The 24006-nt window shown below is 43.3% G+C and overlaps 4 protein-coding genes across 4 annotated transcripts; all 4 read right to left on the bottom strand.

Annotated features, from left to right (window-relative positions):
* Nucleotides 1-423: 423 nt before the first annotated feature.
* Nucleotides 424-2043, bottom strand: LOC127778842 (probable galacturonosyltransferase-like 4). The gene has a single exon (XM_052305476.1). The coding sequence runs from the start codon at nucleotides 1839-1841 to the stop codon at nucleotides 711-713; it is 1131 nt and encodes a 376-aa protein (XP_052161436.1). The 5' UTR covers nucleotides 1842-2043; the 3' UTR covers nucleotides 424-710.
* Nucleotides 2044-4914: 2871 nt separating this feature from the next.
* LOC127779535 (uncharacterized) lies at nucleotides 4915-7456 on the bottom strand. The gene is made up of 3 exons (XM_052306337.1): nucleotides 7298-7456; nucleotides 7096-7191; nucleotides 4915-6537 (listed from the first exon to the last, which is right to left on the bottom strand). The coding sequence occupies exons 1-3, from the start codon at nucleotides 7379-7381 to the stop codon at nucleotides 4927-4929; spliced, it is 1791 nt and encodes a 596-aa protein (XP_052162297.1). The 5' UTR covers nucleotides 7382-7456; the 3' UTR covers nucleotides 4915-4926.
* Nucleotides 7457-15025: 7569 nt separating this feature from the next.
* On the bottom strand, nucleotides 15026-16420 carry LOC127780324 (uncharacterized). The gene is made up of 3 exons (XM_052307227.1): nucleotides 16334-16420; nucleotides 16179-16250; nucleotides 15026-16020 (listed from the first exon to the last, which is right to left on the bottom strand). Exons 1-3 carry the CDS (start codon nucleotides 16418-16420, stop codon nucleotides 15037-15039), a joined length of 1143 nt encoding a protein of 380 aa, XP_052163187.1. The 3' UTR covers nucleotides 15026-15036.
* Nucleotides 16421-18215: 1795 nt separating this feature from the next.
* Nucleotides 18216-23667, bottom strand: LOC127780507 (uncharacterized). Its single transcript, XM_052307428.1, has 8 exons — nucleotides 23402-23667; nucleotides 21931-21989; nucleotides 21170-21304; nucleotides 20530-20654; nucleotides 20382-20450; nucleotides 20210-20278; nucleotides 19851-19913; nucleotides 18216-19728 (listed from the first exon to the last, which is right to left on the bottom strand). The coding sequence occupies exons 1-8, from the start codon at nucleotides 23659-23661 to the stop codon at nucleotides 18460-18462; spliced, it is 2049 nt and encodes a 682-aa protein (XP_052163388.1). The 5' UTR covers nucleotides 23662-23667; the 3' UTR covers nucleotides 18216-18459.
* Between the last annotated feature and the right edge of the window lie 339 nt (nucleotides 23668-24006).

Below are 24006 nucleotides of genomic sequence, written 5' to 3'. Positions count from 1 at the left end.
ATAATGTATTTTACTCTTTATATCAATTTATGTGATCAAATGGATGAACGGAAAATAAAGCTATGGACCGATGTTTGCCCCCCTGAATGTGTGTGTTCTTGTATGATATATCAACATCAAAGCATATAGTACATACACATTTGCAAAGTGCACCACCCACTTCTGATCTCACCACCCTAATTTTTTACACATCGTACTCCAATCAAAACACCTATGTACATCATCGTCACCATGATGAATCAAATTCAACGGTAGAAAATTTTAAGGAACCCAAAACAAGAGGAAGAAAGAAAAAGAGATGGGCACATGCATCCATATATGTACTACTATGTAAAAAAAAGTCAATCCTAGTTATAAACCTAGATACATATGTATTTAGATTCGTAATTAGGATTAGTTTTTCTATGAGACGGAGCGCCTTCCTTCCATTGATCCTCTTGGCATGTATTTCTTCACCACTTCCAGTCCCAACTTAATCTTATTTGTGCCGTTTTGCATGACGTCACAACTTTTTTCTTTTTTTTTTTTGCCCCTTTTGTGTTTTGCACGTATGGACACATGCATGCATGCACGCACGCACGTGCGTACGTACGTGTACACACCTCCTCTCCCTCTCCCTCTCTCCTCTTCTCTCGTATGTCTGCCCTCGAATGCATGCAATGCAATCACGCCGCCGCCTCGGCTCGCCGGCGGCGAGCTAGCTAGCTAGCTCACTCCTCGAGCGCGGGTACGGCGGCCTTGTAGAGGTCGTACGGCGCCCAGAGGTAGTCGACGGCGCAGGGCTTCCGCGAGTCGAGGCGCAGCCATGGCTTCCCCTTGCCGCTCCAATGGAGGAGGCTGACCGGGCCCGGGTGCAGGCTCCGGCATTTCCCCTCCGCGTTGTCGCCGCCGAGCCCGTGCTGGTTCCACCGGTGATCCACCGCCTTGATGTCGCCGGCGAGCACCAGCAGGAACGGCGGCAGCGAGCCGAGGTGGTAGATCCGCCTCCGCTTCTGCACCGCCATCCACTCCTCCACCCGCCGCGTGTACCCGCCGTCGCGCCACCGCCCCACGTCCATCACCATCACGCCGGTGTTGAAGTAGCACGGCGGCCGGCGGCGGCGCCCGCGGAACGCGCCGCCGCTGAGCTCGCCGTCCGACCAGAACGCGTCGGTGAAGTACTTGGTGAAGTTGGCGTGGCAGTACTCCGGCGCCGCCACCACGTGCCCGGCGAGGTCCACCGACCAGAGCTTCCGCACGTCGTCGACGACGACGACGTCGGAGTCGAGGTAGAGGACGCGGCGCACGCCGGCGGGGAGCGTGTCGGCGAGGTAGACGCGCGCGTAGTTGAGCGGCTGGTCGAGCGCGCGGCGCACCGAGCGGGAGATGCGGCCGCGGACGCGCGACGGGTCGAAGCGGTAGACGCTGACGGCGGCGCCGAGGTAGGGGAAGGTGGCGCGGATGGCGGCGGCGAGGTCGCCGGCGTCCGGGTCGGAGCGCGCGGCGAGGAAGTGGAACGCGACGCTCTCCGGGCACGCCGTGTGCTGCAGGATGGAGAACACGGCGGCCATGGTGCCCCTCAGGTAGTTGGCGTCGAGCGTCATGGCCACGTCCACCCGCCCCCTCTCCGCCGCCGACCCCCTCGCCGGCGGGCACCCGTCGCCGTTCCTGAACGCCGGCGCCTCCCGGAACGCCGGGAACGGCGACGCCGACGGGAGGCGGATGACGTCGACGCGGATCCCGGACACCCCGCCGAGCATGAGCAGGAGCGCCACCGAGGTGGCGACGACGAGCGAGAGCGACGGCGACAAGGACCAGATCAGGCTGGCGGTAGAGGCGGAGACGGTGGTGGGCGGAGCCATCCCTGGTCCTCGTCCCGCGTAGCGCGGGAAGGAAAGAGGTGGTGCTAGGAGGAGGGGAAGGGCGCGACCATGGCGGTGGCGGTGGCGTTTGAGAGGGGAGGGGGGGAGAGGGGTGGTAGGGAGGGGACGAGGATAAAGTTGGTAGCCGTGGGGATGGAGGAGGGACGGTCCAAGGTCCTAACTTTGGAGGACCTCGCCGGTGTGTCTCTCTTTCCCCTTACCTCCCTAGGCTATACTTGGACACTAATAACTTGATCTCTAACTAATTGATTGATTAATTAGTTTGTACTAATGATCGATCGATGTTAATTTGGTTAATGGGACAGGGTGATTAGATTCTAATTAGTTGGTTGTGATTGATTGGAGTAGGAGCCGTGCCATGACAACAAATGTGGTACATATATATGTGAGGAGAGGAATGTGAGAAGAAGCTAAAGCTTACTCCTATGTGGCTAGGTAGGTGGTGCTACGTGTTGGTTAGTACTTAAAGAATTAGAGAAGTGGTAGTGTACGGCTTGTGTTCTGCGCGTCAAGGTTTGGGTCACCACGCACGTTCTCTCCCGGCCGCCGCCGTCGCCGCGCGCCAGCGAGACATGCTGTGCATGTGTTGGTCGTCGTCGTCGTCGTCCTGCATGGCCATGATAATTCCACTCGTCGCCGACTCGCCGGTGGTTGGTTGCAAATGAAATACTCTCTAAATATTTGACTGACGCTGTTGACTTTTTTAAACATGATTGATCGTTCATCCTATTGAAAAACTTTTGTAAAATATATAAAACTGTATGCATGTATACATAAAGGTATACTTAACATTGAATAAATGATAAAAAAGAATTAATAATTATTTAATTTTTAAATAAGACGAACGGTTAAACATATTTAAAAAAATTAACGGCGTCAAATATTTAAGTACAGAGGGATCGAAGTATATAGTTGTTGGAAGCATACACGCTAGCTTAGTAGGCGATGGCGTGAGAGGCCGTTAGTTAGTCGACGTGCAAAACACACAAGCAAGAACAGCTTCAGCACTTGCAGTAATTAATCCTTTCGTTTAATCTGATGGTCGTGTCTCGATGTATCATCGTGTCGGTTGCGATCGATCCAACCGACACGCCTGCAGTGATCTGAACATTGGGTTAATTGCTTCTTCATGTTTGTTTTGTAACGAGCTGATTGATTAATTCTTTTTTTTTAATTCCTCAAGTTTTGAGTGCCAGGAAAGGATGACCAAATCACCTTTGCAAATCGCAATGAACTGTTCTTCATGGCCCCAAGTGAGTTCCAATCATGAAAGTTTTTCTTTGAATGGTCAGCTTCTTAATGGACAATTCTTTTTTTCTTTATTCCTCTGGGCACAGCAGAGGACTCAACGAGCGAACGTGGCCGTTACAACTTTCGAGTAGTTGCTTGATTATGATTAGTGAAGTCAGAGAAAGAATTCTGAAAGATCTTGCATAGAACGACTTTGCAATTATTTATCGTTTAATCCAACAGCTTATCATGCAAATTCGTGACGTATTTGTTTCCAAAGAGAAACAGATGGAAGGACAAGTTCAAATTGCGATGCATATGTGTTCAGAAATCAGAATTTCAGATCATATGATAATACTCCTATATTCCCCATGAGCAACACGAGGAAGACGACTGAAACAACAGAGGAAGAGACCAGAAAATGATTAAGGAATAGTATAGCAGCGTGTGTCGGTGAAACGCTGACCACGTGGATGCATCGGGAACGTCGGATTTCGTATCACCATCACCGACATCACCAGGGCGTGATTCAGACAAGTTACTGCAACTTTGCATTGCAGCAACCAAATTGCTCAAGTTGCTTCAGGAATGCTAAGGAGCTTTCACTCTCTTAGATCTATATATCTCATCATGCAATTTCTGTAGATGCTGCATTTTGTTGCTGTTGCAGTAAAACGGAGAAAACAGACGACTGCCTTGTGCAGAAAATTAACAAGTTCTGGTGCAGAGACTTCAGAAATTGTTATAAAAAATAAAACATGAGATGTGATTTGTCAGAGAGCATGCATGCCATTCATTATAATGATCATCCTAGAAATGATACCTTTCGACATAATTTGGCATCAACCCATTCATGCATATCAGGGCATGAAAAAATGTAATCCTATAACAGTTATTCAAATACCAAAAGTGTAACCAACTGGAAAAGAGAGCAAGGGTATAGTATAGGATAGCAAAACTAACCTGATTTAGAACATAATCATGCCCACAGTTTGAAATATCCATGAGACCACTAACCATATTGCCTTAAAAGATCTGAAAACATCAGTTGTCAAGGGAGCACATAAGCACTACAAAAGTAATAGAAACACAGGTTTTGCATACCATAACTTAATGTCTAACGCAAAACATGGTTAAGCCAACAGACAATAACACAGGTTCAAGCTTGACTAGGTTCTTCTAGGTGCTTTTTGCTGCCCTGAATTGTCTGAAACTGATCTACTCTAAGTGCTGCTACTCTGTTGCTCTTCCTCATCCATGACAGACTGCACGCGATCTGATGTTCTAAAAACAGAAAGACCACACTCCAGCTTTTTGTCAGGGATCCAAGTTGGTTTGTCAAATGGCATGATGATTTTGTAGTCTGGTGAGAATTTGGGTACATCACAATTTCCACTCCAAGTGTTATCCAGATAGGGCAGGGTGTAGTACGGGGACATGTAATCAGCAGTGGTAACTCCAATCTGACAACAGACGGCAATGACATGAGAACAGGGCTTATGAAACAGCTTTGGCTTGTTGCAGGAACATTCAGCGCGTTTCGTGAGCTCGCGTGCATGATCCCTACTGATGCGGGTATACTCCGATGTCAATTGAACAACAACCTTCTTCTGATTTGACTGAACCTTAAACTTTTGAACCTCTTCCCCGGGAAAATATTTGTTCTCCTTGATTTCCATGCAGGTCACACTATGAATCTGCGCCTTTTGCATTTTGGCATTCATGGCATCCTGGACACATTCAGGAAAGTTCATTGAAGGATTGCCAATTGCTTTCTTCGCTGCAGCACTTCTTTCCTTGAAGTATTCTGCCATGCGCTGGTGTGTAACCTCCACTATTGCGTTGAGAGAAGGCACTTTATCCCCTTCAACACATGATTACCTTCATATATATCAGCTATATTAATGCCCATGATGCCATACCTAGCTCCATCTGTGTCATGCAGCAGCGACCACTTCTCCAATGGTTTCAGACGGATCCACTCAGTAAACCTTGTAATCTTGCTCTTGCTGTCACCGCCCTGATTTACTTCCTCCTCCTCATCCGCTGAATCAAGTTGGTGGGATGGGCTTTGTGATTCAAGTTCTGCCTCATCATGCTCGACTGACTCCTGTTCCATTTCCTCACTAGCAACAGAGTCATTCTCAGTCGTATACCTGAGTGTCAAATCATCTAGGTCCTTCCAGATATCAGTAAACTTACTTGGTTGGCTCTGCTGACAGAGCTTATTGAACAGCACCGCCGACTTCTTGCCACCAAAATGTGCAGATAAGTTTTCAGTAAGGTGTTCGATGCACCACCTGCTTTGTATGTCTCTCCATGTGTGTGGTTCTTGTTCTTGAGGGTTATTCTGGAGGTCATCTATAGCATCAAGCAACTCCCTTTTGTAGTCATGTATAATGCAGACACCAGATCGCTCTTTCACAACTGATCGCTTCACATTCCTAAGAAACCACAGCCAGCTCTCCTTGCTCTTACCTTCAATGATGGCAAATGCTACTGGAATCAAGTTATCATTAGCATCTAATGCTAGAGCAGTTAACAGAAGTGGTTGGTATTTCCCACATAGTGAAGTGCCCTTGATGCAAAGCACAGGACGACAGTATGTAAAGGCCAGTACGCACGGTGCAGGTGACCAAAATATACGATCGAGGACTCGGAAACTTTTACAGCCTACAACCTCTGTGTCCTTGATGTTCACATAATTGCCATAGTTTTTATATCCTATGTCCTTAAGTAACCTTGGTACAGAGTTGTATGAATCATAGAAGGTACCAAATAGAATCTCCAAAGCCTTCATCTTTATCCTCCATGCCTCAGGGAGACTGATCTTGTCGCCATATCTGTCAGCAATAAAAGGTACAATTTCTTCAGCTGTCATTGACATGTTATGCTCATCCTTAAGGCGATAGGAGAGATACTGAGCAGGAAATTTAGATGACAGACTTTTTTGCCCAGGCAAAACCTCCGTAGGCATGCATTCATGATCCGCAACCTTCCCCACTTGAGCGTAAACACCATACCCAGCTTTGACCAAACTTCTATAGTGCTTGATTTCAGAGCAATCCAGACAGAGCACGAACATTGACATACCATATCTTCTCTTTACTTTCTTGACATAGGAAGCCCATGAATCATCATTATACATATGGTGTGTCTCCCAGTCACCTTTATAAAACCACTCCGGACGAAACTCAAGGGGCAAGCCTTCTGAGAAGAACCCTTTGATTTGAAGATCTTGTGTTTCTGGATGGAGTCGAAGCAACTTGATGACCCAGCACTGCAGATCCACCAATGACATCGATCGAGGCTGTGGGAGCTCACCGATTACCCGTTCACATAGCCTCAAATCAGACCCTTTCATGAATTCAAACTCTCTCTCACATAGCCCGTATCTGTCCTCTCGTAGCCCATAGTACACGTAAGCCTGGTTTGTTCCAAAATCCTACACCAAACAATGAGATTTCCATGTATCAAATCAGTGTTGAATTTAGGGGCTATAATAAAGTTTGCAAATTTTACAGCAAAGTGATTAATAAGGTTGGAGGTAAATCTGTATCAACCCAAAAATAAATGAAACCAAACATTTGTCCCTTACCACAAATATCAGACATCAAAGTTTGATATTTGGGGGCTACATCAGACATCAGGTCTTAGAAAAATTTGCAAATCTTACAGCAAAGTGATCAATATTAGATTCAGGCAAATCTGTAACAATCTAAAAATAAATGAAATCAAATACTTGTTCCTCACCAAATACCAAGAACATTTTATATGGATACAGATTTTGCCCCCACCTATCTAATAATAAAAAAAAAACAGCACATTGCTTCAGTATTCGTACCTAAGCAAGGCCCAGATTGGCAGATTGTAATCTATCCTAAACTCGACGCTTGCGAAGCAAAATACCACTAGTGACCTCCCATTGCTCCAAGATCCAGCACCAAAACGAGATCGAGCAAGCAAGGGAGATTCAAAGGAACGGAATGTGCGCGGCACAGACCTGCTGCTTCTTAGCCTTCGGCGGTGCCGTGGCGGCGGCGGCGGCGGCCACCGGGGCGCCCTTCCTCTTCCCCGCGGCGGTGGCGGCGCCGTCAGCCTGCGTGTTCAGAGCACGCACATTTCACCCTCCCCAAAATATCACATCAACACACGAGGCGCGAGACGGCGCGGGGTGGCCGGTGGCGAGAGGGAGAGGAACTCACCACGGTAAGATCGACGAAAGCGGGGCGGTTGATGGAGCGAGGCGACGGCGGCGCCGCCGCGCCGCGATCTGGGGCGTCCTCCATCGACGGCGACTTCGATCGCCGGCCGCCGCGTTCGGAGGCGAGGCGAGGCGAGGTGAGGGTTTCGACGTTGGCTGTGCTCTCTCTCGGGTTGCTCGCTTGCTCGGCGCCGGTTGGTTTTCTGGGGAAATATATTTTTTTTCCCTCCCTTTTGCTCTCCTTTTCCCTCCATTTCTGGTGGTGGGCTGGGCCGCATTGGGCCCGTGGCACCGATGTCCATAAGCCCATCAATATGGGCTGGCCCGTTGGCTATGTGCTTCCGGCCCAATATTTCTAAAGGCCCTTAGCTACTCACTCCCTCAACATGTGTGCAACTGCAATCAATCCATGTTAACTGCATAATGTGTTCTTTTTGCGATTACACGGCGCGCGCACACCTACACACATGCAACATCACACTTACACACCCATGAATATAGCCCTAACACACGCTCAAGAGATGAAAATCAACGGCACATCTTTGATCTCACTAGATCTATAATGTTTACTATACTTATTATTTAGAATGTATATTTCGCATATGAAATTATGTATCCAAGTTTATTACAGCAAATGCTTGAATAACGGCATTGCACTTACCTAACCTATTTTCAGACTTATGAGGGAGAATCTAGCGTTCAAATTTGTGTCTTGTGGACTTTGAATAGTCAAAATCGATCTTCTTTTATGGCTGGAGAGAGTATAGTATTACATGCTAGATTGATTAGAAATTTGCTTGAATTAACACTATTGCTAACAATTATACTTCCAGGTGTGCACCCTGCGCTTCGGTGCGGGTTGGCACAGAAAAATCAATGGCAGTATCAAAGATTTTTCGAAGCATAAGCTAAAGCATCACAGACTTTAACAGAGTGGCAAATAGTAAATTCTCCCGTACATATGTATGCACCAAAATACTGCCTTTAACAGTTTAACTGCAAAGCCAAGAAGAATATCGGTGACAGTCAGAAAATGGTAGAGATTGCAGAGAACAAACAATAGGCATAGCACACACATGATTTCTTTTTAAAAAGGAAATTAAAGGTCACGTAGGATAAGTTAAGTTCAATGGACAGTACATATTTATGATACAACTAACATGCATAGATAAGTTGTCGGATGATAACACAAGTCAAGCATCACTAGTTTCTCCTGAGAACTTGTTGGTTCCCTGACTGTTTTCAGTTGTTATAACCTGAGTTGTGCAGTTTTGATCTCCCTCATCCATGCTCTCCTCATCATGTATCCTGTCTGATGTTAAAAAGGCAGGAAGGCCACGCTCCAAACGTTTATCAGGGATCCATGTTTGCGTCTCCCCTGGGCACAGAAATTTGTAGTTTAGGACATTCCGAGCAAAATTCCGGTCAACAAGGTTGGATGCATCTGATTTTCCACTCCAAGTTTTGACTAGATAGGACAGGCTGTAGAAGGGGGACATATATGAGGCAATGCTGACTCCAACCTGACAGCAGACGGCAATGACATGAGAGCAGGGCTTGTGAAGCAGCCTTGCTTTGTTGCATGAACATCGAGCGATTCTTCTGATTTCGCTTTGACACGCTATGTTCCTTTTGTGATTCTTATGGATACGTTTCGATATCAGATGAACAATCACACCCTTCTGTCTTGACTGAACCTTAAACCTTTGATGCGCTTCGTTGGAGAAAACATTTGTATCCGCAGTGTTCATGCGGGTCACGTGATACGTCTGTGCTTTTTGCACTTTTGCATTCATCTCATCCTGGACACATTCAGGGAAGCCCATGGAAGGGTTGCCCGTTGCTTTGTTTGCAGCAGCACTTCTGTTATTGAAATACTCTGTCACACGTTCAAATGCCACCTCCACTAGTCCAGTGAGTGGAAGGCATTCTATCCCCTTCAGCTTCAATACATGGTAACTTTTGTTTATATCAGTCTCCATAATGCCATATCTAGCTCCATTTGTATCATGCAACAATGACCATTTCTCCATTGGTTTTTGACTGATCCAGTCAGAAAACATGGCTACCTGGCTTTTGTTGCCACTTGGCCGATTACTCTCCTCCTCATCCTCCTCCGGGAGTCGATTATTCTCATAAGGCTCAACCAACTCCTGCATCATTTCCCTACCAGCACCACCTTCTTTATCTACCGTAAATTTGAGCGTCAACTCATCTAGTTCCTTCCAGATCTTAACAAACTTGCTTTGTCGGTTCTGCTGACAAAGCTTCTTGAACAGCATCATCAGCTTTTTGTCAGCAAAATGGGCGAACAGGTTTTCAGCAAGGTGTTGGATGCACCAGCGGCTTTGTACATCCTTCCATGGATGTGCTTCTTGTGGATTATTCCGTAGATCTTCTATAGCATTGAACAATGCCCTTTTGCAATCATGTATGATGCAGATATGAGATCGCTCCTTCACAACAGCATGTTTCACATTCCTAAGAAACCATAGCCAGCTTTCTTTGCTCTCACCCTCGATGACAGCAAATGCTACTGGAATGGGGTTGAAGTCTTGTGATTTTTTCTCTGGAAGCTTCACTTTCTCTATTTCCATTCTCACTTACATATGCATGGGATGGGCCCTCTTCAATAGATGGGCCAGCACACAAGACACACACACACATAACTAGTCTATTTACAGCCCAACACTCCCCCTCAAGATGGGTGATAGATATCTATCATACCCATCTTGTCACATGAACAATTACACTCTTTAACACCTAAGCCCTTTGTTAAACAATCAGCAACTTGTCCACCAGACGTTACAAATCCTAATTCCAACACTCCCTCGTCCAGTTTTTCCTTGATAAAGAAACGATCTATCTCCACATGCTTTGTTCTATCATGTTGGACTGGATTATTAGCAATGTTAATAGCTGACTTATTATCACACAATAGCTTCATGGGAGTGTTCTCCAAAATTTTCAGCTCAACTAGAAGATTTCTTAACCACAACAACTCACTTAAACTCGCTGCCATTGCCCTGTATTCTGCTTCAGCAGTTGAGCGAGACACTACGGATTGTTTCTTGCTTCTCCAAGATACCAAGTTGCCACCAACATAAACACAATAGCCTGAAGTTGACCTTCTATCATCAAGACAGCTAGCCCAATCTGCATCACAATACCCTTCTATCTTAAGATGTCCATTTTTCTTGAACCATAAGCCTTTGCCTGGACTTCCCTTCAGATATCTCAAGATTCTATACACCGCCTCCATATGACCACTTCTTGGATCATGCATATATCGACTCACCATACTGACAGCATATGTTATGTCAGGTCGTGTATGACATAGATATATCAGTCTTCCCACCAATCTTTGGTATCTTTCCCTATTCACTGGATCTCCAGACTCCGCACATAACTTATGATTTTGATCAATTGGTGTAGAGACTGGGCGACATCCAAGCATACCTGTTTCACTAAGCAAGTCCAATACATATTTTCGCTGTGAAATAACTATCCCTCTAGGAGATCTTGCAATTTCAATACCCAGAAAATATCTCAACTGGCCTAGGTCCTTGACCTCAAATTCTTTGCTTAGATTCCGTTTCAACCTAGTTATCTCCAAGCAATCATTTCCAGTGATAATCATATCATCAACATAGACAGCAAGAATGGTTATATGATCTCCACTATGATGATAGAAAACTGTATGATCTCCATTACATTGCTTATAGTCCATAGCACACATTGCACGCCTAAACCGATCAAACCATGCTCTTGGTGACTGTTTAAGACCATACAAAGATTTCTTCAATCTCAACACCTTTCCTCTAGTTTGTGAAGTGGCAAATCCAGGTGGGACATCCATATACACCTCTTCTTGAAGATCTCCATGTAAGAATGCATTCTTGACATCTAACTGATGCAATGGCCAATCAAAATTAGCTGCACAAGATATAAGAGTTCTTACCGTGCTCATCTTTGCTACTGGTGCAAAAGTTTCATCATAATCAATTCCATATGTTTGACTATATCCCTTAGCCACCAACCTTGCTTTGTATCTTTCCACCTTTCCATCAGGATTTTGCTTTACTGTATAAACCCACTTACAGTTGACAATTTTCTTCCCTTCAGGAAATGGTACAAGATCCCATGTTTTGTTCTTTTCAAGAGCCTCTAGTTCATCTAGCATAGCTTGATACCACCTTGGATCTTGCTTTGCTTCTCTCCAATCCTTTGGGATTTGCACTGAATCTAGTGATGCTACAAAGGCCTTATATGTGGATGACAAGGAGTCATAGGAAACATAGTTGGATATATTATTTTCATCATCACCCTCATCTTGAGCTTCAAAACCATACCTTAGTGGAGGTTTACCTGCATTGCTTCTCACACTCTTTCTAATGGCAATTGGTAAGTCAGATTCTTCTCTAACTTCCTCTTCTTCTCCCCCTAACTCCAAAGATCCTTGCTCACGGCTTACATCTTCCTCTACCTGATCATCCTCTTCAACTTGTTGGATTACTGGACATCTTGTTCTCCTTGTGTATACTTGAAGATTTTTCTCTTCATGTGGCTTCCTCCATTCTTGCTCCTGTGCAACAGGACCACCCATGGGACATGGAATTGAACCAACCACAAGCTTTTCCTTCTTTGGTTGTTCATCTCCCTTTGGACCCAATATTTCATCTTTCATTTGGTGACCATCATGACCACTAGTTGAATCATCAAGATCAATGAATAAAGAACTTAAATCCGTCTTCTCACCATAGAATGGGACAGATTCTCTAAAAGTAACATCCATACTTACAAAGGTTCGCCGTTCTGATGGACTCCAACACTTATACCCCTTCTGGCCAGATGAATAGCCTACAAAGATGCATTTGACAGCCCGAGGATCAAGTTTTCCAATGGAAGGTCTATGATCTCTAACAAAACAAGTGCAACCAAACACTTTTGGTGGAACAACAAATTCATTCTTTCCAAATATCATCTCACATGGTGTCTTCATTCCAAGTATTCTTGATGGTGTGCGGTTGATAAGATAAGTTGCTGTCATTACTGCCTCACTCCACAAGAATTTAGGTACATTCATAGTATACATCAATGAGCGGGCTGTCTCTAAGAGATGACGGTTTTTCCTCTTAGCCACCCCATTTTGTGGAGGAGTATCAGGACAAGAAGTTTGATGCAATATTCCTTCTGATGAAAGAAAGCTACTAAATTCATTGTTTATATACTCCCCTCCATTATCAGTTCTAATAAACTGGACCCGAGCATTAAAATGATTTTTAATGTATGCATAGAAATTTAGAAAACATTTAAGCACATCATCCTTATGTCTCATAAGATATAACCATGTCATGCGAGAGTAGCAATCAATAAAGGTAACAAAATACTTCATTCCACTCATAGAGACCACAGGTGAAGTCCAAACATCTGAGTGAATTAGCATAAATGGTAACATACTCCGGAGTCCTCTACTCACATATGATGTTCTTGTATGTTTTCCATACTCACATGCATCACATACTAACTTATGTTTATCCACTCTACTTAGTTCTGCTGGGAACATCTTACTCATAGTTTCAAAAGATATGTGCCCCAGTCGACAATGCAAAAGTAATACCTTAGCCTCTTCTTCACTTGTAGAAGCCATCAATGCAAGACATACATCTTCACTTGTCTCCTTTCGATCCAAATACCAAAGTCCATCACGCCTGACGCCAATCCCAAGTTTCTTCCCTGTTTCCCTCTCCTGAATTAAACAATTCTCACGATCAAGGGAGACCCGACAATTCATATGATCAACAAGAGAACTTATCGAAACCAAATTCACTGGAAAAGAAGGGACATATAACACTGATGATAAAGTGATTGAAGGAGTACACTGTACTGTACCCTCTCCCTTAACTGGGCATGATGTCCCATCAGCAGTTTGAATTGTTTCTTTTCGTGTAAATGGGTATGGTTTATATGATGCAAATTCTCCACACATACCCGTGACATGTCTAGATGCACCCGAGTCAAGTATCCAATTTGAATGAGAACTATTGATAGACATAAATGCTTGGTTTTAGTTACCTGAGGAAGAATGAACAAGATTGGCAACATCAACATTTGTAGATCCAGAACAACCCTCTTCAAGAGTGACCACATTAGCTCTGTGATCACTTCTATACTCATAGCCTCTACCTCTGTTACCTCTACCTGCATAACCTCTTCCACCTCTTGCTCCACCCCTATCACCAAATCTTCCTCTCCCATAACTAGGCTTGCGAGGAGCGCGGCAATCACGTATAAGGTGCCCCATTTCACCACAATTGAAGCACTCCCTGGTCTCTTTACTTTGTGCAACTACATAGGTGGGGCTTGGTGAAGATGGTGTGGCACTGGGCAATACTTTCTTCTTAAGCTCCTCCTGTGCCATAGCTGCAATAGCCTCATCCAAGGTAGGAAGGGTGGTTTGATGAAACATTGCATCCCTTCTTCCTTCAAACTCCGAATTTAAGCCCTTCAAGAACTCAATGACCCTTCTACGCTCAATCCATTTTCTCATTTTTGCTATACAATCAGGGTGCTCTAACCCAAGAGGATCATAATGATCCAAATCAGACCACAAATGCTTCAATTCAGCAACATATTCTGCAACAGAACGCTCCCCCTGTCTCAAAACACTTATCTTCTCCTGTGCCTCCACCATTAACATCACATTTCCTTCTCCTGAGTAGAGATTAGTAAGAGTTTTCCACATCTCACTTGCACTAGAGATGGTCTCAACAGTTGTAGCAATAGCAGGGATAAGTGAGGTTAACAACCATGCTACTACTAACGAGTTGGTAGTACTCCAAGTCTTCCATTCAACACTTGATATGTTCTCAGGCTCCTTTACCTCCCCGGTAACATATCTTTCTAACCCCTTTGCCTTCAAAATCAATAAAGCTCTTCTTGACCAACTCAAATAATTTTTTACACCCTCCAACTTAATGTCATTTTGCATCAACTCAATTTTTTGCACCGATTCAGTATGAGGAACCACTGCACTACTCGTAGTTGGAGCCTCGTTAAACTTCTTTGCAAGCATCTCTACCAATTTACCCATTACTTGTTCCAGTCCCTGATTTTCCCCCATTTTAATCAAGCAATACTTGCAGTAGAAAGTTCCTTATTCTCACCTTCTATAAGTTGTAGCTACTCCAACCAGCAGCAGCTACACAGGCACCAAATCCTCCCTTTTCCTCTCAACAGCAACAGCACAAGCACCTCCGTCGCACAGCTCTTCTCTGTCTCCTCTCACAGAACAAGTACCAAATCCAAACAGCAGCAACAGCACAAGTACACTACCAAATCCAAGCAGCAGCAGCAGCACAAGCACACTTACTCACTCCTTCCTTCACAAGCACAAGCACACCTAGCACTGCAGCCCTGCTCCCTCCTTCACACCGGCCGCGCTGCAGCAGCCGTCGCCGTCTCCGGCGTCGACGTGGCCTCTCCGCCTCAACCGTCGACGCCGCCGCTCCGCCTCAGCAGTCAACAGGTGCAGCACTCCTCCGCTCACAGCGCCGCCGCCACACGTCCTCCCCAACACCAGCGTCTCCCTCCTCGACGAGCTCCGGCGAGGCTAGGGTTTAGCCGTCGCCAGCCACTAGCCGGTTGGCTCTGATACCATGAAGTCTTGTGATTTTTTCTCTGGAAGCTTCACTTTCTCTATTGCCATTCTCACTTACATATGCATGGGATGGGCCCTCTTCAATAGATGGGCCAGCACACAAGACACACACACATAACTAGTCTATTTACAGCCCAACAGGGGTAACCATTAGCATCAAATGCTAGAGCAGTCAACAGAACCCCTTCATATTTCCCACATAGCGGCATTCCCTTAACACAAATCACAGGACGGCAGTGCACAAAGGCCTGCGTGCACTGTGCAAATGCCCAGAATATACGGTGGACGACTCGGAAATCTTTACAGCCTGCAACCTCTGTATCCTTGATGTCCACAAAACTGAAAGGGTTATTTATGTAAAATCTTTCCTCAAGTAACCTCGGGACATAGTTGTGTGAAGCATAAAACGTACCAAATCGCATCTCCAAAGCCTTCTGCTTTGCTCTCCATGCCCCAGCATAGCTAAGGTGCCTGTCATAGTTGTGAGCAAGATGAGCTACAATCTGTGTAGTTGTCATTGCCAGGTCTTCCGTGAGGCGTTGGGAAATGTGATCCCAAGGAAAATACCATGTCAGATCATCTTGCTCGGGCAACAAGACAGTTGCCGACTGACAATAATTATCATTTGTTGCTTTTAGCAAACTGTCGTAGTGCTTGATTTCAGAGGAGTCCACATACAACTTGAAAAATTCCATCCCCTTTCTACCCTTTACTTTCTTGACAAAGGACTGCCAACTTTTATCAGATAGAAAATCATAGGTCTTCCAGCCCGCTGAACCTAAGTATTGCCAACTGTCTTCTTCTTCGAAGAAGCCCTTAATTGAGAGGTCTTGTGTTTCTGGATGGAGTCTAAACAACTTGATAATCCAGAGCTGTAAATCCAGCAATGACATTAACCGTGGTTGTGGTGGTAGCTCGGCAATCAAGTGTGGACATCCATACAAATCATGTGCCTCCACCTTACGAAATTCTTCTGTATATCTATGTCCATAGTAGAAATCATTCCCATCATATAAAACATTTCTACATCCATAGTACACATGCGCGTAATTTTTCTCGTGAACCTACGCAAAAGTGACAGAATTATTGCATCAGGCCAATGTTGTATTTGGGGGCAGAACAGTAACCACACATTCAGTGGCAAAATTACAGCCTCAAACGAATCAAAAAAGAGAGCAGGATGCAAGGATTTGCTGCGATTGGGATTTGGGAGGACGCAAACCTGCGGCTTCCTAGGCTTCCGCTTGGCCGCCGCCGTTGCGCCCTTGCGCTTCCTCCCGCCGGCGGATCCACCCTGCGAGCTCAAAGAATACGAAACCTCAACAAAAGGAAGAGAAATCAAAACTAGCGTGAGATTCGAGGGAGAGGTGAACTGACGGGGTCGACGGGCGGGGACGCGTCGGCGCCAGCGGCGGCGGGAGACGGCGAGGAGGAGGGGCCGGACGGTGCCTTGCGCTTCGCCATCGTCAGCTCCGCTCTGCGGCGGCGGCGGCGGCGGTGGCGGCGGCGGCCTCTGGGTGGGGAATGGGAGCTCGTTTTCCCTCCATTTCTCCCATGCTTTCCCGCCATTGATGATGGTAGTAGACCGTGATGCCCTGGACCGTGGGAGCAAAGTACAACGGCCCATGGGCCCACATGATCATCGTTTTGGGAAAAAAAGTTCACATTGGGTCTCTCATCTTGTCGTCGAGTTTAAAAACATCCCTGAACCACAAAACCGGACACAACGCATCCCCTAATTTACAAAACTAGCGCACACGAGGTCCGTGGTTCAGGATGTTTTTGAAACTCAATGATAAAATAAGGGATCTAAAGTGAACTTTTTCCTCGTTTTGGCATATGCTTTTCTTGTATTAATGGCCTTTTGTGTTTTCAGCCTGTGATATTTACAGTCCTAACAGTACATGGTTACACGAGTAACACGAATATACTAAAAAAATCAGAACGCTATGCCAAATGTTAGTTTAAGAGAACTTATTATTAGCACCTAACATATCTGTAGAAGTTGTAAATAGCAAAGAAGAAATAGTTTGTGGTTGATTTCACGTAATAGTCATTATGTTAAAATAAAATAAAATAATCACACGGGTGTCAAGCAGCTAATTACCAGTTTTTTGCGTTGCCCTATAACAGATACGCCTTCTTGTGATGTCTCCCAGCTAATTACGTGTTTTTTGAATGTCCCGTAGCAAAATTTGTCTATTATTTAGAATTAGAATGTATATTTCGCATATGAAATTATGTATCCAAGTTTATTACAGCAAATGCTTGAATAACAGTATTGCACTTACCTAACCTGTTTTCAGACTTATGAGGAAGAATCTAGCGTTCAAATTTGTGTGTTGTGGACTTTGAATAGTCAAAATTGATCTTCTTTTATGGCTGGAGAGAGTATAGTATTACATGCTAGATTGATTAGAAATTGCTTGATTATTTACTGAAGTGAATTGACACTATTGCTAACAATTATACTTCCAGGTGTGCACCCTGCGCTTCGGTGCGGGTTGGCTGGGAAGACATGATAAATCAGAGATACCAGCACAGAAAAATCAATGGCATTATGGCAGTATCAAAGATTTTGCGAAGCATAAGCTAAAGCGTCACAGACTTTAACATATGTATGCACCAAAATACTGCCTTCAACAGTTTAACTGCAAAACCAAGAAGAATATAGGTGACAGTCAGAAAATGGTAGAGATTGCAGAGAACAAACAATAGGCATAGCACACACATGATTTATTTTTAAAAAGGAAATTCAAGGTCACGTATTTCTTTCACTCCTTTCTCTCCTCTTCAGTTTCAAGCTCTATGCTTGCTAAAACTTTGTATTGCCTCATTTCTATAAAATGAAATGAATATAAGGTAGAGCCAGCTCTACCTTCTTCCTTTAAAAAAAAACGTAGGATAAGTTAAGTTCAATGGATAATACATATTTATGATACAACTAACATGCATAGATAAGTTGTCAGATGATAACACAAGTCAAGCATCACTTGTTTCTCCTGAGAACTTGTTGGTTCCCTGACTGTTTTCAGTTGTTATAACCTGAGTTGTGCAGTTTTGATCTCCCTCATCCATGCTATCCTCAACCTGTATCCTGTCAGACGTTAAAAAGGCAGGAAGACCACGCTCCAAACGTTTATCAGGGATCCGTCTCCCCTGGGCTCAGGAATTTGTAGTTTAGGACATTCCGAGAAAAATTCCGACCAATTGAAATCTCACTTAGCATAAATGTGCTTCATGATCCATTGATGTACTCAAGACGGGGGACAATATGAAGGGATAAGGACAAAGCCAAGTATCCTAATGGAGTTTGCTCATGTTTGGAAGGCAGAAAAGAGCATGATGCAAATGAAACTTCTGGACAACTTCTCTTTTAGAGAAATTTTACATGTTTGTAAGCAGGAAGCAACTAAACAAAGCAAAAGAGATACATTTCAGACATATCAAAATTTCAGACAGACACAAAAGAATCAAGAAGCCCGCTCCACCAGCCGTGGTCGCTATTTTAGTAGCCTCCTCAAAAAACACGCAGCCCTTGGTCCATTAATGAATCTGGAGAACCACTGTGGCCTCCTGCGCAGAAACCGGCTCTGGACTTCCCCACCCTGACTTGAAGGGACAACAGGGGGCCTCATCCCACCTGAGGCAACTGCAGAGAAAGGACGACAGAGACAAGAGGTGTTGATTTCATAAGCCTTCATCCCAACTGAAATGAAGTCCTGTTGGCTTGTGAATTTTAGATCACGGTGGTTTGCATCTTCATCTCGCTCTTCCTCTTCATCTCCCTCTTCCTCTTCTTCCTCAGCCTCTTCCTCTTCATCTCCCTCTTCCTCTTCTTCCTCTTCATCTTCCTCCTCATCTTCCTCCTCCACCCAATTATTCCCATCAGGGTAAGGGGGAGACCAAATGGGTATGCCAACTTTATCATCATGATAAAATGCACCATCATTATAAGAGCCTCTCAGCGGAACTTTGATTCTGCACCACAACTCATGGAGTGACTTGACTGTAACTTCCCCACGATTCAAAATCTCTGGCATTGGTCTACCGTGCAAGAAGTAATCAACACCAGTTAGAAACTCCCTTGAGTAGTGGTCGTATTTCCTTACGTACAAGGATAGTGCCCTTCTGCTATCCAGCATAGCCACATCAAAATGAACAAACGACTCTAAGATATCCTCCAAGACATCTTCCTGGCGTATTGGTTCTGCGAAGTTAACAGCAAATCCAGCCACAGCCCCCAGAACATCTGTTGTCACTATTCCATTGCATTTGTGAAGGACTTCAAAATAGTCTAGCATTGCAAGGGGTCCCACTCTGACTTTCCCGATTCTTCCTCCTGGAACAAGCTGATGATAATTATCCTCGATGTTCAGGTGTTTGCAAGCTTTGTCTTGTATGAAGCAATCCTTCTTATCAAACCTATCAGGGTGGGCAGCAAACAGACCAAACCTATCACTTCTCCACCCTTTCAGGTATAAGTCTCTACCACGGAAGAAGAGTGTAAGTTCACGCCCTTTGTTCCTAAGCTTCACATGCAAAGTTCCGGTTGCGGGGGTTGTATAAACTTCGGCTCCGGGACCAAAGAGTCCTGATATGTCAACCGAATTGCTGTTTGCCTGGCACCATGCTCGGCCTTTTTTAATTGCCCTTTTAAAACTACGCCTAAATGCAGGCAGGTTGTCTTTATCCATATCCATTGTGATTGTATTCCCTGGATAACTTCCATCCTTTGAATTTCCTGGATAACCATCCTTTGGATCTCTGAACTGCATAATATAAAAACAAGAAAATATTCCCTTGTTGGATTTCCATGAGATAAGGAGACAACAAAAACCAAAATAGACTAAATATAGCATGAACGATCTTAAAAATCCCTCAATCACCATACCTTTTTTGTTTTTGATTTCTCCTTAGAAGGAGTTGTATGGAAGAACCTCATGGTGTTCAACACCTGAAAAGAATATTGCCCTTCGTGACTCAAGGATCTATTAGTATTTTTCATTTTTATACAACTTTCATTAAACATTAGTACAAAACCCCCCATGACTCAAGCATATGGTCAGTTTTCAGTTTCATAGTAGTGAAAGAAATGAGCATCATTAAAGAAAACTATCAGTAGCTGAAATGCTTAGCTTACTTTATTCAACTATTACACAAACAACTTTTGCAGCATTCCAATGGCACATGCATCACAAAAAAGTAACATTCATTTGTTTCAAATGAAGAAATCAAACTAGTTCAACTTACCTTTGCTCCATGTGACTTGGGCATCTTTTTATTACATTTGTTTTTCATTTCCCTAGAGAGTTTTTCTGCCTGAATTTTCCAACATTCAGAAAAAATATAGCATTAGAATAACACCAGCAATCCAAATACCTAGCTTAAATACTTTTCAAAAGAAAAAAGAAACTTAGCTTACCTTTTGTTTTTTGGCATTAGTGATTTCTATATTTTCTAGTTCATATTTCTTACAGATATTATCAATAACCTGCAAAGTTCATTCGTAACTGAGATACCATAGTGTTACAAAATTAATAATAGTACTGCAAATTATAGAAACATAATACCTTGTGCTTGTCGTGACACAGATCATTCAAGTACTCCTTCAGCTCTATTCGTTTATCTTCAAGTATCATATGGCATTGTGCTTTTACATTATCAAGTGATGAAGCTTTGACTCTTTTCTTGCAAGCTGCAAGTGTTGCAATTATCAGATCACAGTCCTGATTCCTATGCTCCAATGTGCAGGCACACCCAAAGGGGTAGATGTAATAATTGAATGACTAATGAATGTCATTTTTCCAAACTCATGCCACATTTTTGGAAATAAAATATCTTGGATTTAATAATTTTACAGAATTTCTCATTGCAGTTTTAATTGGACAAGAGACAGCACTGTCAAATAGTTTGAGAAATATTTAGCACGTTGTTAACCATTCAATCGATTAACATGTCATACAGATGTATAAAGACAAGTATAGAACATATAAACAGTAGTGTCGGGTTGTAAGTTATCAAAGATTAACAAAGATTTGCAATTAACTTGGACTGGATGTAAATTCTAAATGAGAGGCGTGAGGCGTCTAGGTGTGATCACGGGTTGGCGAGTTACACTTCCTGTTGAAACAAAGAATCGCTAATTAACTTCAAAATAGAGCAACAGTGAATTTGTAATTTACATCGTGTGTGAAAAAATAGGGGCATTACCTGACCCAGCTGTATTAGCACATCCAAGAAATGTGTATTCATTCCATTCTTCCACTTTCAAAGAATTGTTTATTTCACGTTGCTGCCTTCTTCTCGATTCCTCGGCACTTAAATTAGTAACATCGCCAACCAGAGCTGCCCACATGCAAAGAAATTAACATGTTGATTGAAATAATTGGCAGAACATACTTTTAGATGTTAGTAACATATTACAGCTGAGCCTAAAAAGGATTCGATTGCTGACATGAAAGATAAAATCAATATATGGCATTTTAGCAGTACAAGTTACTGGATTCACCAAATTTCATGTTAAATCTCTATTGAATGTTTTATGTAACTATACAATACTAGAGTACTGCGGCACTATTGGATTCTATTATTAATCTATGACAAACTTTCAGATTCTACTCTACCATCCTAGGACCACACTAACTCAGGAAATAATTGTATTTGAGACAGATTTCAGGGTAAAAATTTAACTACTTTTAAGCATGCATTGACACTAAATATGAGCTCTTCCTATAATAACATGTTCAACAGTTGTGTGATTTTTTAGCCTTGATTAGTAAAGTTTCTATCACGAGTCAATAGGTGATGTGGCAGTATGTACACTATTTGACTATCATGGTCCCATAGCATATTAGCAACTCTATCGATCAGATATTATAAAATGGAATGCCAAAGGTCAAACTCTATCAATCATATATTATATATGGTAAATTCTATATCATCACCGAATAATAAATCGACAAAAAAATCACCTGATATTGACAACAATGTTGGTGTGGAGACATCAGCATTATTATCCATTGCAAGCTGTCTGAGCAGCAGAACTAACTTAATATCTCGGAGAAATAAAGCTGAACCCTCAGCAGAAACAAAGAAATATAAAATGGAATGCCAAAAGTTAAACTTGCAAAACAGTAACGACTGCAGTTCTTGAATAAGAATAACTGCATTGTATCTTTTGCTCATTTGTACATCTCAAGCTGTAGAAATTTATTGTTCCTATGATATATACATTGCAATTAAATATATATAATGCAAATTTCTACCCTATAATTTTATCTGATGAAATCCTAAGCATTACATCCATCCATCAATCAAATATGTCTTGATGAAAACATAATAACCAGAAACTAACTTTAAGAGTACAAGATCAAACATATCTTCAACTAATAACTAGTTTTAAAATCCTCAAGAAAGTACTTATGGAAGATTTTGTGCAAGTCCTTGGATGCGAGGGATTGATCTTTTGCCGGCCAAATAAATCAAGATCAGAAAAGGGAGAGTACATTGTGGCAAGACTACCATTTGGACCTTAGAACAAACAAGAACACATCAAACTCAAAGTCTGCATTTAGCAGAATACTGTGGCATAAGTTACATAACCCCACTGAACAAGAGGCGCACCCAGCTGCTTGCCAGGACATAGGGATCGATTTGGGAATTGTTAGCATGTACTCCTCCAAACAGGCGCTCAACAGTATAGTTTGTAAACCATAACTCAGATATTGTTTGGACGAAAACAACAGTAGGTTTACACTGTAGGTTAATTAAAAAAAAAACTGCGAGAAGCAATCAACAAAAGAAACAACGAAGTTAGATAACAGACCTTTGCTCTTGTTTGGTCCATTCCAGGTAACGCTTGACTCTAACTTCTACTCCAAACATGGAATGAGGTGTGCTCTTTGATAAGAGAAGGCTCACCGTATCAGCATTTTCAAATGTCACAAAACCAAAAGTGTACTTCTCATTCCCTGGCTTACAGCTAAGGTAGACATTGATCACAGGCCCGAACTTCCTGGAAGAAATACCATCATAAAATTATTGAATTGAATGTAGTGGTATAATTTGAAACTTCACATCATATTGCACCTAGTAAAGTATTGTCCTCCAAACTAGTAAACATAATACAACGGTTAGAAGAAAATACTTGAAGTAGTCCCGAATATTTTCCTTAGTTAATCTGCCGCCATCACAGTGCTTATTGATGGTAATATAAATCGTAAAATTGGGACCTTCACCGCCACGAGGATGAGATTGTCTCTGATTGTGCATCTCATGGACACCAGACCCAAGAACATTAACTTGTGCATTTAGATAATCCCTTGGCATGCCATCACCTGGAGTGTTCAAAGACTGCAAATGTGCAGAAAATGGGATGTCAAAAGCTCCACTTTGACCAACGGGGAGACATGGAAACTTAACTCCATGATAACCACCACTTACCTGAAACTGAGGCTCCAAATAGAGCGATGGGGATTCATAATCATACCGCGTTGAAGCTGGAGGTGTTGTATTGGGGGGAGCCTCATGTAGTATGACTTCGCCTCACTAATCAGGGCTTGTATTGCCTCATCCGGAGCTGAAAATGCATACCAACTGATCCAACTTGGCTTTGCTATGTTGGCGTACTGAACAGTAGCATTTGCACATGATGGCTCCAACTTCTCGATTTTGTGCCGCAAAACCAGTTGACATTGGAGCATATGCTCCCCGTTCCTGCAACACAAGGGACAAAATATAAAAACCCACTGCAAACCAATGTTTCTGATTAGAAAAATCGGCAGTTATTTCTAAAAGATTACAAGGATAACAATTAAACCAAAATGTGGCAGTAGAGAAAATTATGCAAGCAAAACCAGAAGCCTTGCATGTTGCATCTAGCTCTGTTTGCACCCACAAAAGAGGAAACATTTGCACCAACTCGTGTTTTTCCACATTGATGCAAAACAGGAACTCTATACCCACCAACCCAGCCAAAATCATCATAGTAAGAGAACGAACCCAATGAGCAAGAACTGTTCTTTCCAATAACCCTTCTCAGAATCCAA

The sequence above is a fragment of the Oryza glaberrima genome, chromosome 7, assembly GCF_000147395.1.
Source record: "Oryza glaberrima chromosome 7, OglaRS2, whole genome shotgun sequence".
NCBI classification, from domain to species: domain Eukaryota; kingdom Viridiplantae; phylum Streptophyta; class Magnoliopsida; order Poales; family Poaceae; genus Oryza; species Oryza glaberrima.
The sequence above is the reverse complement of the archived record's forward strand: the minus strand, read 5'-3'. Positions and strand labels throughout refer to the sequence as shown.

Coding starts and splice junctions, on each gene's coding strand:
- LOC127780507 (XM_052307428.1), bottom strand. CDS start 23,661: ATGCTCCAATGTCAACTGGTTTTGCGGCACAAAATCGAGAAGTTGGAG. Junction 21,990..23,401: donor ATTTGGAGCCTCAGTTTCAG/GTAAGTGGTGGT, acceptor TCTGCTGCTCAG/ACAGCTTGCAATGGATAATA. Junction 19,914..20,209: donor CCAAGTCACATGGAGCAAAG/GTAAGTTGAACT, acceptor TATTCTTTTCAG/GTGTTGAACACCATGAGGTT.
- LOC127780324 (XM_052307227.1), bottom strand. CDS start 16,420: ATGGCGAAGCGCAAGGCACCGTCCGGCCCCTCCTCCTCGCCGTCTCCC. Junction 16,251..16,333: donor CGTCCCCGCCCGTCGACCCC/GTCAGTTCACCT, acceptor TTGAGCTCGCAG/GGTGGATCCGCCGGCGGGAG. Junction 16,021..16,178: donor GGAAGCCTAGGAAGCCGCAG/GTTTGCGTCCTC, acceptor ACTTTTGCGTAG/GTTCACGAGAAAAATTACGC.
- LOC127779535 (XM_052306337.1), bottom strand. CDS start 7,381: ATGGAGGACGCCCCAGATCGCGGCGCGGCGGCGCCGCCGTCGCCTCGC. Junction 7,192..7,297: donor CTTTCGTCGATCTTACCGTG/GTGAGTTCCTCT, acceptor CTGAACACGCAG/GCTGACGGCGCCGCCACCGC. Junction 6,538..7,095: donor CGAAGGCTAAGAAGCAGCAG/GTCTGTGCCGCG, acceptor TGTTTGGTGTAG/GATTTTGGAACAAACCAGGC.
- LOC127778842 (XM_052305476.1), bottom strand. CDS start 1,841: ATGGCTCCGCCCACCACCGTCTCCGCCTCTACCGCCAGCCTGATCTGG.